This window comes from Pan paniscus, chromosome 12 (assembly GCF_029289425.2).
Source record: "Pan paniscus chromosome 12, NHGRI_mPanPan1-v2.0_pri, whole genome shotgun sequence".
NCBI lineage: Eukaryota > Metazoa > Chordata > Mammalia > Primates > Hominidae > Pan > Pan paniscus.
In genome coordinates this window covers 59,848,133-59,865,662 of record NC_073261.2, presented here as the reverse complement: position 1 = coordinate 59,865,662, position 17,530 = coordinate 59,848,133, and the positions used below count along the sequence as shown (strand labels likewise).

General features: G+C 37.6%; 1 protein-coding gene across 7 annotated transcripts in view; it reads left to right on the top strand.

Annotated features, from left to right (window-relative positions):
- Positions 1-17,530, top strand: part of MEIS1 (Meis homeobox 1) — a 138,367-nt gene that overhangs the window by 103,044 nt on the left and 17,793 nt on the right. For all 7 annotated transcript variants that reach the window (XM_055107893.2, XM_063594906.1, XM_063594907.1 and 4 more), the window contains one exon: positions 10,599-10,675. In XM_055107893.2, the coding sequence (XP_054963868.1) occupies positions 10,599-10,675 (77 nt within the window). The remainder of the gene's footprint in view (positions 1-10,598; positions 10,676-17,530) is intronic.

Here is a 17,530-nt window from a genome sequence, read left to right as displayed (position 1 = left end):
AACCTGATCAGCAGGTGTGGAGCAGCCAGAGTCCCCCATAAACACAACTGTCTACTGGGGACAATGATCTCTAATGAGATGAGGCTACACCATCACTGTAATTTAAGTGGGAAAATTAGCACTAGAGAATGGGTACCAGTTCCGGGGGTCTTTAGTCATATTGGGAGCAGCACGAATTCTCCATCTCATTCTCCCTGTCTCTATCTTTTTCTCTCTCAAAAATATCTCCTCACCAAATGTACCATTTTGCTTCTAACTTACGGATACTTTATTCTTTAGACAAGGATTTTTCCTGAATAATTAATGCTAGACAGGGCATCTGTAAAGGCAATAATGATTGCTGTCAACAGACTCATTCCAAAATGGCGTTGTAGTATTTCATCTTCCTTGTCTTTCTACTTAATGGTTTCAAAATCCTTTCTCTTTGATTTTTAAAGTGGAAAAGTGTTCTTCAGGCTGGTGTTAGGTCTCCTTTTAGCTGACATGCTCTCTGAAATTGTAGAGATGGGCTATACATAGTTTGAAAAAGATCCTTACTTTATTGGAGTTTATTGTATAAATCAGTCATGAACTTTCTTTTCAGAAAGGTGGTCCAGTATAGTGTGCCATGTTTTTGTTGTGCATGTTCAAGTGAAATTCTTGGGGAAAAGCCTCCATGTTGAAACAGTCTTCTTTATCCTTTCTTCTGTCCTGTGCTAGGCATAAAGATACAGAACTTGAATTTTGTTACATTGAAGTTAGAGAGTAGGAAGGGAATTTTGTCACAAATAAACCCAAGAACAACATAGAGTGAATTTGGGAGAAACTTTGGGGGAAATTATAAATTGATGCTAAGAAAGAAAAGCAGAATAACACAGTAATTAAAAGCATAGGCTGTGCAATTGACTACTTAGAGTCAAATCCCAGCTCTATTTTACTTGCCAGTAAATTAGATTCTGAGCCTCAGTGTCCTCTGTAAAATAATGGTAAGAGTACTTATCTTAGAGACTTGTTTTAAGGATTAAATAAGTAAATACTTAAAGCTCTGAGAACGCTGCCCAACATACAGTAAACATTATATAAATGTCAGGTAAATAAAGTGAGCAAAATCTGGACTAGGCACACTACTATTCTGGGATTTGTTGAACTAAGTGAGAAGGATGAATAATTGTTGAAATGGAGCTGCTAGTTTTGTGTTTATCTGAAGTCATCTACTCCCACTCACAAATGCAGGTTGAGGGATTTTAGTCATCTCTAACTTTAATAACATTCATTCACAGAAATATTTATTGGGCACAGAACTGGTAGCTGCATCATCACTGGGAATAGCATTCATGTGTTTTTATTAGTAGTCTACTAAAATGTAATGATTTTGAATGTCATTTAACTCATATTTGATTAAGAATCATGTAATAAACAAAAGTAATTGGCGAAACACACACCCCAATTTGTTTCAAATCCCAATTTGTTTCAAAGCTGACAATTGAAGGCATATTGTAGTGTGGTTAGAGGAAATAGTAGGCATTTGATTCTATGATCCTTAAAAGAGTTTTTTTTGTTTGTTTGTTTGTTTGTTTGTTTTTTTAAGGAGTCTCACTCTGTCAACCAGACTGGAGTGCAGTGGCGCGATCTCAGCTCACTGCAACCTCCGCCTCCCGGGTTCAAGCGATTATTCTGCCTCAGCCTCCTAAGTAGCTGGGACCACAGGCGTGTGCCACCACGGCTGGCTAATTTTTTGTATTTTTAGTAGAGACAGGGTTTCACTGTGTTAGCCGGGATGATCTCAATCTCCTGACTTCATGATCCACCTGCCTTGGCCTCCTAAAGTGCTGGTATTACAGGTGTGGGCCACTGTGCCTGGCCAAAAGTGCTCTTGTATATAATCTACTATCATTCCTCTATAAGCAATGCTACAAGCATTAATAAAGTGATGGGCATGTGAGTTTCCACTGAGTTTTCTGACTTACAGCAAGATTGACTATTCCTTCCATTAGCAGAACTGAGTTGTAGAAATAAAAGGTACACACACATACGTTAAGATAATAGTTTTTTTCATATAACAAGTAATAATCATCATATATATTCATGATTAACTCACCAGGAGTCAGTGGGATTTCTTCACCTATTATATAAAAGACAAAATCGTTTGGAAGTGAATTTTCCCGACTTGTATGTTACCACCAAGTTTCAAATTCCAGCTCTACTACTTACCAGCTGTGTGAACTTGAGAACTTCCTTTGTCCTTTCTGTGCTCAAGTTTCCTCATCTATCAAATGGGTCTAGTGGCTGTTAACTACCTCAGAAGGCTTTTGTGAGGAGTCATATAAGTGAAGCATTTGGAACAGCGCCTGGCACATTCTCACTTCCTGATATATGTTACAATGACTACTTCTTCCACTCTTATTAATACTGCTAAGCTACTATTAATAAAGTTCCTTTGGCTGGATGCTGGAAGGAGAACATGGGTCAAGGTTCTGATGAACTAACTTTCCCTGACAGCCCCCTCCCCTCCCCTTCTGCCTGCCTCCCAGGCAGAAGCAGTGGATATTCAGGTAGGAGTGGAGGAGCAGGGAAATGGCAACTCTTTCCTCTCTGTTCACCATGATTAATAACATGGTTCATGCTCCCTTATAATATATTTTTTGTTAAAAAAGGGAATGGAGAAATGAGAAACAAATGGCAGTGGGAGTGTAGCCAAGTGGAGAAACTCAGGGCCGGACAGACCTGGCACCAGCACTAAGTAGCTGTGAGCTGTTGGTGTGTTTTTGACCTGGCCAACCCTCAGCTTCTTCATCTGTGAAAAGGAGCTAAGCACAGCCCTTACTCAGGGGGTTCACCAAGAGTACATGAAATAATGCCTGTAATGCATTTGTTGTACTGACAAATAATGAGTTTGAATGAGCTATTGTTTAAAATGATTCAAAAATGACACTTCAAAGTAAAGCATGAGTTTTCTCCCTTATCTACTCCCAAGGGCCTCCTGTCCTGTTTTCGTTTTGTTTTTTGTTTTTTGAGATGTCTGTTGCACAGGCTGGAGTGCAGTGGTGTGATCTTGGGTCATTGCAACCTCCACCTCCTGGGTTCAAGTGATTCTCCTGCCTCAGCCTGCCGAGTAGATGGGATTACAGGCGCCTGACATCACGCCCAGCTAATTTTTGTACTTTTAGTAGAGATGGGATTTCCTCATGTCGGGCAAGTCCTGACCTCAAGTGATCCACCCACTTTGGCCTTCCAAAGTGCTGGGATTATAGGTGTGAGCCACTGCTCCCAGCCCTGGTTTTCTTAATGGCCATTTTTGTATTTCCTCTTATAAGCATGGTCTTCTACTGAGAGAATCAATATTCAGAGGATTCATTAATAGCTGTTCAACATAATTTTAGCATCCTTCACGAATGTTAATCCATTTAGGAAGAGGATATAAGTAATCACTAATTTGGAATCTAAACTGTATGTCTTAAACGTATATACTTTAAAATATTTCTGTAACATATGTGTAGCTAATGAAGAATATATCTAAAACATTGTTATTTTATAAATTTGTAAGCAACTTTAAAAAAAATTCCAAATACAAAGGACTATGCAGTTTCTTAATATAAGTATCTGACTTCTTTATTTAGTGTTTTCATTTTCTATTTAATTGATATTTAGGAGAAATTAAAAGATCAGATAAGTGAGGCAGGGAGGGCATTTTATTTTATTTTATTTTATTATTATTTATTTATTTATTTATTTTTTGAGACAGTCTCAGTCACCCAGGCTGGAGTGCAGTGGCGCAATCTCGGCTCATTGCAAGCTCTGCCTCCTGGGTTCACTCCATTCTTCTGCCTCAGCCACCCGAGTAGCTGGGACTACAGGTGCCCACCACCATGCCCGGCTAATTTTTTGTATTTTTAGTAGAGACGAGGTTTCACCATGTTAGCCAGGATGGTCTCGATCTCCTGACCTTGTGATCCTCCCGTCTTGGCCTCCCAAAGTACTGGGATTACAGGTGTGAGCCACCGCACAGGCAGGGCATTTTAGTATTGGTCTCTTATAATTGGCTATAAAACAATGTCTTTACTACTGTGTATTATAAATATAGTCTTATTAGTACAAAAAACAAAGATTGTTATGAAACATTATCCAGCGTTCTACTTTTCCTTCCACACCTATGTCATTTTCATGTGCTAAGGTTACATTTATAGATTCCTACCTGACACCTCCAATGGCAACTTCTTTTAACTGCTGTTGGATATACAGAAATCAGAGAGATTGTCTGCAGAATGACTCTACTGGGCCCCAGAAAAAACAAACGCTAAACAAAAAATGGAGCCCATTTAGTCTGAGCAACTAGGCAATCTAGGAGTGTTGGTGGAGAATTAAGAAAGCGGATGGAAATCCTATGACTCTACTGATGATGCTCCAAACATTTCTGGCTTCTTAGCCAGTCCCAACACCACCCTTCCTTCTTTTGATTCCAGCATGTGCGAGGATGCAGGACTCAACTACTATGCATTCAGGCTATGTTCTGCGACTGCACGGTGCACTGCTTTTGTAATGCAAATAGGAGGCACAAAGTGTCTCTTTGATAATGTGCAGTCAGAAGACAAAAAAGCATTCACTGAAACAGTAAAACTAATTCATAAAGCTGAAAGACAATAGGGAAGCATTATGGATTTTTTTAAAGGAAAAAAGTATCCTAGATCAATGTAATTGTCACAGTGTAAGCTATTCACAGTCAATGCAGGAGGGGAAAATGGCTGCAAGTTTATTTAAAGTGGGAGAAGTTTTATAGGCAAAAAACCATTATGTTAAACAAATATAAATATATTTGGTTAACAAGTTTCTGCTTAGTCTCTTAGAGGTCAAATATATAGCTGGTTATTTTCATTTAGATCCACAGTATTCCCTTAGTGACAAAAACTCAGTAGAAGTTTTAAAAGAGCACAGAGATCTAATAGTTAAAAACCATATGGTAGATTTTTTTTTTAAGGGAGTATCTCCCCATCACATACCAGAGTTTAGCTCAAGGTCAACTTATATTAATGCATTAAACTTAGCTGTGGAGGAGGCAAAGGGCTGGAGGAAAAAGGATAAAAGAAGTTCTGAAATTGTTCTTCCAACATATTCAGCCAAGCAACAGAACATTGCCTGGATAAGGCTTATATTGGACAGTTGCCATAATTCCTCCTGTTAGATCAGCTCCTCTGGTACCTATTCCCATACCTTTTAAAGTATAGCATGTAACATTTTGCTTGAAAATTGCTTCTACCTCTATTGCTTTGTTATAGCCGTTTTGCAGTTTCGGTATAGAGGCAGTTCTGTGTCACAAGAAATTACTAATCTGAGGCTTGAGAAGGGGCAGTGTAGCCTTCCATTATCTCACCAGCAAGCTCTGTACAGGATTATTTTCAAATTTTCTGCTGCCATTACAATGTGCTATTAGAGTGGCCAAGGTGGTGAGGGAGGGGATGTTATTGAAACTTGGTTACCAGGGTAGATAAGATAAACTTCATCACTTTCTTGGCATCCACATTTGTAGCCAAGGGTGGAAATTTTGATGAAAGAAGTACATTTGGTCAAAGATATTAAGATGTAAAGCTGGATATTTTCTAACTGCATTCTACAGAGTCTGTCTCTTCCCCATTGATGCTCATCTGAAATAGTCTGCTTGATTGTTTCAATAAACACACTTTCTTTCAATGTATTGTAAACTTGTAAATACCAGAAAACCAACTTAAAATCCCCCTCCCATCCCAGTCCCAAGAAATAACACTGGTTATGTGCAGACGTAACTTTCTTGAGTAAGTCACCATTTTCTGTCACTTTCTATTCTTTGCGGCTGGTAAAATGACAGCTCAGGCTTAACTTTTACATAAGCTATTTTTAGATTTTTCTCAGACATCCTTTAACTATTTCTTTTATACAGGATCCTACCCTAAGGATCATTTTATTCTTTGACGGGGTCATTAAGCAATCACTCTATACTGGTTCATTATTGGAAGTCACTGCAATATCCAGAAATACATGAAGAGTGGCAAGTGGTTTATATTTCAGCAAGAGATTTATGCTAGAAAGGAGAAGTCAAGGTGTTGACGATTGAAATAAGGATGATCATTTCATGAGTTATTCCCTTTTGCTGGGGTTCCACTGCCCACAAGCCACCTAGTTTCCCTTTGAGGCCAGCATCTCTTCTCTCTGCAGCCAAACCAGCCTAATACACATGTGCAGGTTTAATGCTGGAAGGGAGGGGCCAGCTTTACCCATACATAATCACTGTTTTATGGCTTTCACTCATTCCTGAGGTGTTAATGCAGATCAAATGGGAAACACTCGAGAAAGAACCCTTGCAGCTACTGCATTGCCTAGCTCTCCCCTCTCAATCGTTAATTCTTATTGTAAGATCTAAAGGTAATTTTGTTTGCTCTCTTAATGTGTTGCAGTTCTCCCAGTGGCCCTTGCATATCCTTTCTCAAATTCCCATCTTGATCAATTGTTTGCAAATAATTAAGCTTTTAAAAGATAATAGCATGAGGCTAATGTACACAACAAAGGCGAGGTCTCCCTCACTGTCTATGGGACTGTGGTCAAATTTGCTTTGATATCCCGAAGTGATTAGGTTGATTGGTATATCTGGGAAGTGCCATCCATCTTTCCTTCACAAGAGCCTACTGATCTTTCTTAAACTGTGTCCTTGAGATGCAATAACAGCAAAGGTGTTTGGGAGGATGGCAAGGAGTGACATAGGCCTTTAGTTGCAAAGGTTTGGAATGAATTTCCCATTTTCTCCCTAAAAACAGCACTTCTCGGAGATTACTCTTTATCTCTTTTGCAAAATGACGTCTGCCTTTGCCCATTGCATGGCCTCACTAGCCCTGTGGGCAGAAGGCAACAGGGCTTTCAATGTTTTTTTTCAGCAGCCGTGCCTGTGGCATGCTGGGTTTTTGTCAAGTCATTTTTTTTTAAGTCTACAAAAGAATAACTCATACTGTCCACAAAAAGCTTATTTAGTAAAGATGCATAGGATTTAAGATATTGAAACATATTAGGTTTCAGTTTAAAAGCCTACTTCTTTGTGAATTTTTGGCTGGCTAAGGATTAACTACATGAAGTCACGGCTTTCATGTGATTCTAGCAATTACAGACTTTTTTCAGGGAATTGAAAGTTTGTGGGACACTAAGGCCAAGAACTATGAGAAAAAGAAATACATTCAGTTGACCTACCATAGACAAGGGTTTAGGAATGTTGTTGATACCTTTTTCTCCTCTTAACAATGGCCAGATTATTGTGACATTTAATTTGTCCAGGCTCACTCATTTGTATTAAAAAATATATATATATATATCCCGAACAACTGAAAATTTCTTAATGGAGACAGAGTGCTGAGCCTCCATAGCTTGAGGCTGCCTAGCAATTATGCTGCACGAAATTAGACACAGTTTGTTCCAATTACTTAAAATCAGATCACATGAAAAGTGACAGAGGAAAAAAAGGGTAGAACTTTCTAATTTTGTGATATTTAAATTATGAAATCAGAAACTACATGATGTGAAGAAACAACCGAAATTTGCACTGAAATTTTGAGAGCCATATTACTACCCTTTGAAGCTCCAGGTAGTGGTAATGATTCAAAGAGAATTTTTGTGACACTCTTGCATAAATAAAATGTGAATTCCATTTGCTTTGTAAGAATGTTTGTAAAACTTGCTCATAAACAGGCATGCAAAAGTACTCTTGAAAATACAGGAAAATAAACTACTGTGACAATTTTCAGTTTTCAAAGTAACTAAAGATAAATGGTATAAATAATAATTTTTATCCAGTTCTGGTCATAATATTAAGACATAACTAATAAGACAGGGCAAAAGGTTTTGCCATCTGACTATACTAAAGAAGGACTGTTGACATATTTATTAATTCTATTAAAAATCACTGCAAGTGATTTCTGTAAGACCTGGACAACTGTCAGCAAATAATTTTACAGGAAATGTTATAGATTGGAAGTTGCTTGTGTACTTCAGTGTACAACTTTATTTGACACATAGTGCCAGTGGTGGGATGCTAATATTTGCATATTTCAAAATTGAGCTTGTCTTCTGGCACTGCAATACTGTAAGAACTGCTAGCCTGGGTAATCTTTAACCTCAATGGATCTTAGAACTCTGGATGACAAAATTGAGGATAAGAAAAGTTGTCTGTTGTTCAAAGTCCCATAGTTAATGAGTGGCAGCATCATTTATACAATCTAATAGAGTCACCTATATTAGGTACAATTCTTCAACTAGTAGAGACATAGACCTACTGTATATCAAGCTGTAATTCAGCATTCTATCCATGGGATAAGAAATTCATTTGGTTTGTATTGTGTGCCAAATCTTTATACAGTGGGAGTTATGTTTTAAACCTTAGGGTAATGGATTCCTTTGAGCTCAGTAGCCAGTCATGAGACTTTGGCTGCAATGGCTGGCATTCTGTTGAGTAGTCACTTATAATCTTAGCCTATTAGGAGGTTTATATACCTTTATTTGAAGAAAGTGGGTCGACATCACTTTTGTGAATGAAGCAAAGAAAGTAGTGTCATGGCTCTTAAATTGGATTGTTTCTGCTTTGTTATACAATTTGATGTTGCATCTGAGTGGAGAGTGTCTGTCATGGCATGGTACAGCCATTCCTTTGTTCCACAAATATTTAGTGATTTTCTGTTATGTCCCAGTCTGGGCTTTGAGGATAAACAGAAAGCAAGGCAAGGGGTTTAGTAGCATTGGTAGATGAGTGAGAAAAGACACACCAACAAGGAAATAAACAATTAAAGCAGGTGCTTCAGAGAGCGATGTTTGCTATTAGGGAAATAAGAAAAAGATGAATGTGAGCGTGATAAGGCGGGGTGCTGGGAGGTGGGGAGGGTAAAGCTGAACATTTGAGCTGAGAGCTAAAAGTGACATTGGAGTAAGAATCTGAGTGACGGGAAAAGCTGGTGGTGTTAGGAAAACAGAAAGAAGGATGGTGTGGCTTGGTATAGGGGTAGGAAGCGGGTGAGAAGAAGGTGTCAAAATCTGAGAGGTGGGCAAGGCTGGATGGTGACAGGCCTTGCAGGCCATGGTAACCAGTCTGAAGGTTATTTCACAGGGGACATGAATGGGGATTATGAAAGGCATCTGCTACATCCTTTGGTCATGGTGAGGCTTAGGCACTGAAAGGGAAGCAGGAAATATCACTGACTTATGTCTGCCTCTGGCCATCTCTTCCCCTGGCCAGTTTCCTCACCTGTAAAACAGAAGGGATGATAGATTCCATTTATGTCACTCAAAGGGATATAATGGGGATTAATTACCATCCTGTCTGTAATATACTTGGAGCTCTTTAGAGAAAGGCACTATATTCCATGAAAGCAAAGCCTTATTCTAATTGTGTATTTATTGATTAAGTGACAATCATAGACAATGCTTATGGGAAAAATTGTGATCTCTCTGCTGTTCACAAACAAATCCCCTGTGTATAGATATAGAGCATATTTAAACTTACATATAAGAGTACTGAAGTGGTCATTAACAAGCCTTTTTAGCATCTAATCAGACATTATTAATTAAATTAAAAGCTATGTTAATTAGCATTCAATAGACGAGAATTTAGTTTCCATGGCACAGATAGTTAAATTAAGGGTTGGGGGTGCACTTTTCCATTCATAATAGAATAGAGGGTTGACTCTCAGAAGAATTTTATCTTGGGCTAATTTATTGAGATGTGGTGTTTCAAGCAGGCTAATGTCTCTATAGATGGAAACCATATCCTCAGCTCCTCCCCTAAGCTTTAGAAATATGTATTTCAAATTAGATATATTTGATTATTGAACAGAAAGCATTTGTGCCAAAACTAATTTCAGTAGAATTCCAAACGTTCTTACAGGAAGGTATGAATTTCACTTTATTATCTAATCCTGTAATACTTTTATCTACTATGACTCTTGAGGAACATAGCTGGGCTTGTTCTTAGCATGCAAAATATGCTGGTCTTTGACCTTATATTGGCCTGTGTTCAGAATCTCAGCATGTGTTGACATTCAGATTTGGAAACCAACATTGGTGAATTTTGTTTTTTTTGCTGAGGACTGAAAATGAATAGTGTATGTGTGTGTGTGTGTGTGTGTTTAATAGCACCCACTTTAGATTTGATATTTGCATCTGGCAATATGGTGTTTTAGAGGGAGAACATCACTATGTGGACCTCAGCTGAGATTGTTGGTCCAAATGGGTCAGCTTTAGAAATGTATGGTTCAATGAATATATTAAGTTAGGGCAGTATACTTTTAGGTGGTAACAAATGGCTTGTCCTTATTTTAATCCTATAAAATACAGTGAAGATCATACTAAACTTTCTGTGTTTGCAACAAATAAAGCTGTTAAAGGATAAACTCAGTGTCAAGGTTCTGCAAGTATCCTAAGTAGCTATTTATACACTTCATTAATCTTTGTAATTGGCTTGTCTTTTACTGCCATTAATTAGATGATGTAGTATTCCATTAATAAGAGTGACACACCTCAGCATTTTTACCTTTAATTATAGACTTCATGAGACACTTAGGCTATTGACAAAATGGCTAAATATTGCCTGATGCACGCGTATCTTTTTTATTCTCTTTCAGCACCCTTACCCTTCTGAAGAACAGAAAAAGCAGTTGGCACAAGACACGGGACTCACCATCCTTCAAGTGAACAATTGGTAAGTAATTTGGCTTTGTGTTTACACACAATCTGTTTCCCCCTCTGGCAACCTGCAGCTCATGTTTTGCATTAAGAAGACACACCCAGTTGCCACTGCTTTCCCTGGTGGCTTGTTGATTCAAAAGTGAAAACAAACTGTTGACTGATATGTGAGAACATTTGCTAGTATGGGAAATAAAACGTTGTATTGTCTTCTACCTCTTTTATAAGTTGACAATTTTATGCATAGTATAGGTATGTGTGTAATTCACATTCACTATGGCTCTGTCAATGTATCTCTATGGCTTTCTTTTCCCCCTTCAGGGTAATCGATAGAGTAGTATCATCCTATTTTCTACAAAACAAGAAAATCCACCATCACATATCAGTCAGGTTTAAATTCATTGAATAACTAAATTCAGTTAGATTTTGTCAGGGCTATGCATTCAAGGATAACCTCTCCTTTGCTCTTATCTCCTGAATACTGAAAGGAAGAAATTATTTGTTTCTCTTTGAGGCTATTCCAAACCTGAGGCATCTCATGGCTGTGCAATACTGTTTCTAAATAAAGTGTAAATTCCTGATTTGGGGCGAAGCTGAGATTATGTACCAAGTACCAGCCAACAATATTCTGACTCAATGTACAGCAGTGTGGCAATGAGGCTTTGAGAAAGTATGATTTATTACCCTTTGTGAATGTGCTGAAAGCCAGGTTTCATATAATCACCCAGGGCTAGTGTCATATTTGAAGGGTATCGAAATCCAATATCCTCTAAAAGTAAGTGTATCTAATTAATTGTCCTAATATTTTTAGATTAGTGTTTATGATGGGGAAACCTTATCCTCTTTGAAGTAAAATCCAGAAAAGGCCCAAAGCCTGGGCTGGGGAAGGGGAGAACTAGGAATGCCAGTTTGTAGACAGAAGTATTTCTTTCTGTTCAATAAGTGTCAAAGATTAATATTACAGAATCTCTGATTACATGGCCTAATCCATTTTGGTGAATAAATTTGTTCTTGATGTCTATTGCACCTACATTAACAGACCCTTCTCTGTTAGAGAGCCTGGGAGCCTTTGGGAGAGATTTCAGATATATTAAACCCCATTACAGAAAATGTAATTTCTGTCAATATAATCCCATGTATTCTTCAATTTAGTATTTTAGAGATAACAAGCTACTTACAATATATTTGCCTTTGGAGGATTAATTTACAAAGTGCACTATCTGCAAGACACAGACAGACTCACATAAGAATTGCTTGTAAGGGTTATCAATTTCTATGACCTTACTGCTGCCTTGAGAGATCAATTTTTGCAGCCCCTTTCATCAGTGGATGGTAAACCAAGCAAAGGCATACTACACCTAAATGTGTTACTACGAGTTGTGTGGCTGCTGAGGTTTTTTGTTTGCCTATTTCTACCTGCTACTGTGTCTTAATTTTCAAGGCTGTTAATACTACATATTGGAAATATCAAATCGTCCTGGATGATATTATAGGGGAGACCATCAATTTTGCGTGCACATCTAGATTCATATATCTGTATTTTAAAACTTAAAGCTGATGTTGAGACAGTTTTAATACAATGGAGGCTGCACAAATGTCCGCATTTCCCTGGGAAGTGTTCCTGTTTGCGGGCAAAGGAGTGGCAGGACAAGCTCTCTAGTTAAGAAACGAAAAGCGCTGTCATTCAGGGGATCTATCCTGTGAGCCATCTCTCTTCCTCTGCAGGGTTGCTAGCAAACTCCACTCATAAACACAGTTACCAGAGAACAAATCCCAATACAAGTTGCTTACTATGGGTGGACGGCCTTATTATGGGATATTTCCTGTGAATGCAGGAAGAGGAAGGCATTCTTGTGACTTCAAGCAATATATATATACACACAGTTTTCTAAATTCTATGCACAGTCTCTGCCGGAGAGCAATCTTCCTAATCAGTCCATGATCACAATTCGACTTTCTCAGTTTTGTAACCAGAAGGGAGAGAAAGGATGTTTAAAAAGTTTTAATTCACACTCTAAAATAATTTTAAAGTATATGCAGACTTTACCCTAAACTTCACACTGCTATTCAATTCTGCACGGGTAAATAACTTAAAAATAGCTTTTACTTAGTTATTTGGGACAGAAACACAATTCTGTGCTTAACTGCCACTTTGTGCAGTGTGTGGTTTCTCTCTACTTGTATATATATGGAGTTAGAAGTGGCTTTTGCTTGCACCTCAGTGCTTTGCATTTGGCAATTGTTTCAACATTTAACAACGTTGTTTGCTGTAGAAAATGTCCCTCAAGTAACTAAAAGTTGTAAGAGAGATTGTTTTTCTTTGGTTTGACAAATAATGACAATACCATGTTTGATTTGAATTTTTAATGGTTTATTAATTTTTATAGAAACCTCTTCCTGTTTTGTTTTGTTTTGTTTTGTTTTGATACTGAGTCCTGCTCTGTTGTCCGGGCTGGAGTGCAGTGGTGTGAACATGGCTCACTGCAACCTCCAACTCCTAGCTCAAGTAATCCTCCTGACTCAGCCTCCCCAGTAGTTGGGAATACAGGCATATGCCACCATGCCCAGTTAATTTTTTTTTCTTTTGTGGAGCCAGGGGTTTTGCTATGTTGCCCAGGCTGGTCTCTAACTCCAGGGCTCAAGAGATCCACCCACTTCAGCCTCCCAAAGTGCTGGGATTACAGGCGTGAGCTACTGCACCCACTTATAAACATTTTTTATAAAAAATGTTTTTTATCTTATCTATACTGAGCATCGGTACAAGTTATTTCCTACTAAAAATAATAATTTTGAAAATGTCATCATTAGTATTTCTGTGTTTCCCTTTCATCTATTTATCCACAACTTTTAAACATCTGTGTCTTCCTTCTTGGATTTCTTAAAACTTGTTAATACACATGTACATTTTTGTATGAACTATGAGTCACTGTTGAAATGCAATTCAATAAAATGCTGAAGGACAGGTTGAGTGTAGATCAGTCATAATTATTAGCAGTAACATAATGTATCAAATATATAATATGTAAGTGAAAAATATAAACTCATGTCTAGTTGTTAGAGTGTCATAGAAATCCTGGCTGATGCAGTTTTAAGTTAGGCTTTGACTGAAAAATAGACAAGAAGTTTGCTACATTTTAATGGTTCTTTCACTTCATCACTGAACTAATTTTACATTTCTCGAATTGACAGTGATATATACTACCTGCCTCAGGTGGCTAAAGCTAAAGTACATGGGATTTGAGGGGAGAAAGGCAAAAGAGAGAACTTAAAAGTAAAACAATAAGACTGATTTGATTAATTAAGAGAAAATCTGGAAAAAAGAAAATCTCGTTATAACTCTTATTTTGGTCCAATTGTCAGAATAAAAATGGAGAGAAAGAATCTTAAAACGGTTGGCATCAGTACTTACAGCATGTGGGCCCTAGGATGGAATGTGAAATTTATTAGATGTGACATTGTGGGCCAAGTCTATGCCAATAAATTTTTTGAGAATTGAGGCAATTATGTAAATAATTTGAGTAAAATATTTTTACATAAATTATCTAAGTATTTGATGTGACTGCATATTTTTAAAAAATCAACCTCCATAACTAGTTGTCTAAATATTTCAATCTAGTATGTTGTGGTTGACTTAGATTTAAAAGTGTAATCATTTTTGAAACATAATATGCACCAGAGATTTATGTATTCTTCCTTCTTTGGTCCCTTGCTCCCAATTATAATTTTATCCAAAAATGATAAATAATAGCATCAGGGGCTTTTGTCTCTTTGCTTTTTTATTGTTGTTGTGGTTTTAACAAATACTTATGTTATATCAGCAGTGCAAACATTATCAATATGCTAAATGTTTTAGTAATTTAAGTAGAAACATCTTAAATTTTGAGATTAGATGGTTGTTTAGACCTTTAAGTATTTAAGTAGAACTTTATGGAAGACACACACACACACACACACACACACACACACACAGACACACAATCAATACTTGGTTGTTTTTTCTCCTGAATAGACCAACTTAATTTTTTTATGTTGAAAATGTGAGTGTAGAATGGTCAGATAAAAATTCCCTTATACATGATCACACCAGTGTTGCGGACCTGGGAATTCCCTGTGATGAAAACTTATCTCTTGTACTTGTGTTGTACTTACTGGATGCCTCAGTTGCCTCCTGCCTCAGCAGAGTTTTGGCCTAGGGTGTATTGAATACATTTTACAGTTTCTTTGTTTACTACTCCTCATCCAAACACTTTCCTATTAAGTTCTGATATTAAATGATTGTCCCTTTATGCTCTGAGAAGGCAATATGGGTTTTAGGTGCAAAATATATAGTGTATGTGAAATACAGTATTTATATAGAGAGAAAAATTATTCTCCATCAAGAGAGCATATAAAATTCCAGGTTCCATCCTAGCAGCCAAGATGACACTGTTCAGAACTATGGTACTCTACATTTCTTAGATTTAGTGCTCATACCAGATTTTCCTAGTTATTTCATTTATTGCTTTCGAATCTACAAAGCATTCAGGCATCACTTCCCATTTATTACGAGTGGGAAAAAAGTATGTTATCCTTGGAGATTTATGCCACTGGCAAGTAAAAATGTAAACTTATTTTTTAAAAATAAGATCTCCTTTATTATAATAAACAGATTCAACTGTTAAAGGTCAAGTTTCTTTCTGAGTTATGGTAATAATGTAGCAAATACTTTTACAAATAATCAAAGATTCTATAAATATAGGTACCTGTTTAGATGTAAATGTTAAAACATTCACAAATTATCCTTTCAACTTCTGTGATCTAAAAATCAATAAGGGTCATAGGGTTTCATAGAATTGTTCTGCTTTTTCTTCCAACATAATTTAATAATACATTTTACAGATGTTGTTTGAATATTAGACACAGATTGTTTTGTCAATAAAGTTAAACAGAGGCATGACACAAAAGCAAGGAAAACAGATGTAAAAAAAGAAAAAAACAGTGCACGATGCAAGAAGCTCTGGGTCACTTGTTTGCTATTCAACTACAAAATTAAAGTGTGGGCTGTATGGTGATTTTCCTTGCCTAGGAATCACCTAGGGATGGAACGGCTTCACACATAGAAAGTAATTGTATTAAGCAGGTGGTTTAACTTTTTCCCTTGAGAATTGAAGTGTAACCTACATTTAAAGTAGACTTCCTAATTGATCAATGGAGTAACAGGTGCGGTATATTAAAAAGAAAAAGGAGAAATATAAATGGAAGAACTCCCCAGAATATTTCAGAATGGGTTGTTGTTCTTCAAGCCTCGGTTAATTGCTCTGCTTTTCACCTTGAGTGTCAATTCTAATAATATTACCTTTACAGACGCTTACTCTGGGCTTAGATTATAGCAATCAGTAATACTCACTAGATAAAATACTGTCTAGTTGCTCATAAGAAAATATTGAAATCAGTCAAAAAATGTTTAGCTTGCATATTGCCTGAGACAGAGCTGGTGGGGTGCCAGACAGGCAGGGTATTATTAGGAAAGCTGAGCAAATAGCTCGCAGGGAAAAGAGCTGTGAATTTAGAAACCTTCAGGTATTGTCATGTCAGAGAGTCTTAAGAGTTCAACAGAGACACTGCTTTTTTTTTTCCTTCAGATTTAAAAAATTTCCAACAAACAATCTTCTTTGAAAATGACTCTGCAGTCTGTTAAATATACTTTGTTGTAAGTTTTACACCATAAGTTTACTCAGAGCTTTTCCCCACTGCATAAAATCACATCGTTAATACTGTTAAAGATGAAAGTTCCTTATGAAAGAGTACACTTTGAACCACTGTGCTGGCTGGAAAAACCCTGCTCCTTCCACCATGGGGCCCTAAGTCTAGGTGAGAAAAGAAATGAAGGTCTAGGATGTAGGAAGGGTGGATTTGAAAGTCCAAATATGGTTTTGTGTAACCACTGTTTCTCCTCCAGCCAGCATTCAAAGGCAGTTGCTGAGCTTCTCAGGAGGACAAGACACTAGCTGGGAGCTGCAATCCAGCTGGTACAACCTGAGGAATTATGTCGGGACCCTGTAGGGTTGGGGTTCAAGTGAGGCTCAGAGTTGAGTGAGTTGGGAGACTGATTTACCCAGCAGGGACCCAATGTTTCTGAATATCCATGATTCATTTCAAGGCAATGAAACCAGTGACAACGGTGGTTGACTTTGAACATGGTATGCAGGTCAGCACAACTTGTTGCAAATCCTAATTAAGCCAGTCTTCTTGTTTTCAGTGTGTCTGTAAGTATCTGGTCAGAGAAATGCAAACAACAGGCTGTGGGTCAGGCAACCCGATGGGGCAGGACTTGACTCCCATTTCCCTGGAGAGGGCATAGGGATGAGGGGCTGAGAGGTGTCATGGTCAAGGGGGAAGAGCTTGGCTACGCCTCATCCACAGGTGGCTAAGGTGTAAGCCTCATGACAACTTAAAATTTACACAGGGCAAGTATGGGAAAGGGAAATGCAGGGACAGGTCGCTGCAATCAAAACATTTCATCCCTCATCCCTACTCCTTGGATTTGGGCGACAGTGTCCTCTGGTTTAAAATGGACAAGTAGGACGAATTAGTCAGGACTCAAAGGACTCTTTTAGCTGTAATATTCCAGACTGTGTAATAATGTGAATCAAAGAGAAGTAAAGTGCGCGCTCTGAAACTCTCATTCCAGCTTTATCCTAGGAGTGGGGAAGGAAAAAAAATACTTTGATAAGGAGACAAACAGAGAAATTAATTAAAAAGTTGTAGTTGTAACTTTTCCTCATCTTACATAAGCAAATCAAACACTGTAAAATAAAAACTAGATGAAATTAAACACTATCACAAGACATGAAAAAGATGTGTGCTGTCATTTTAGGATTCATAATAAAGA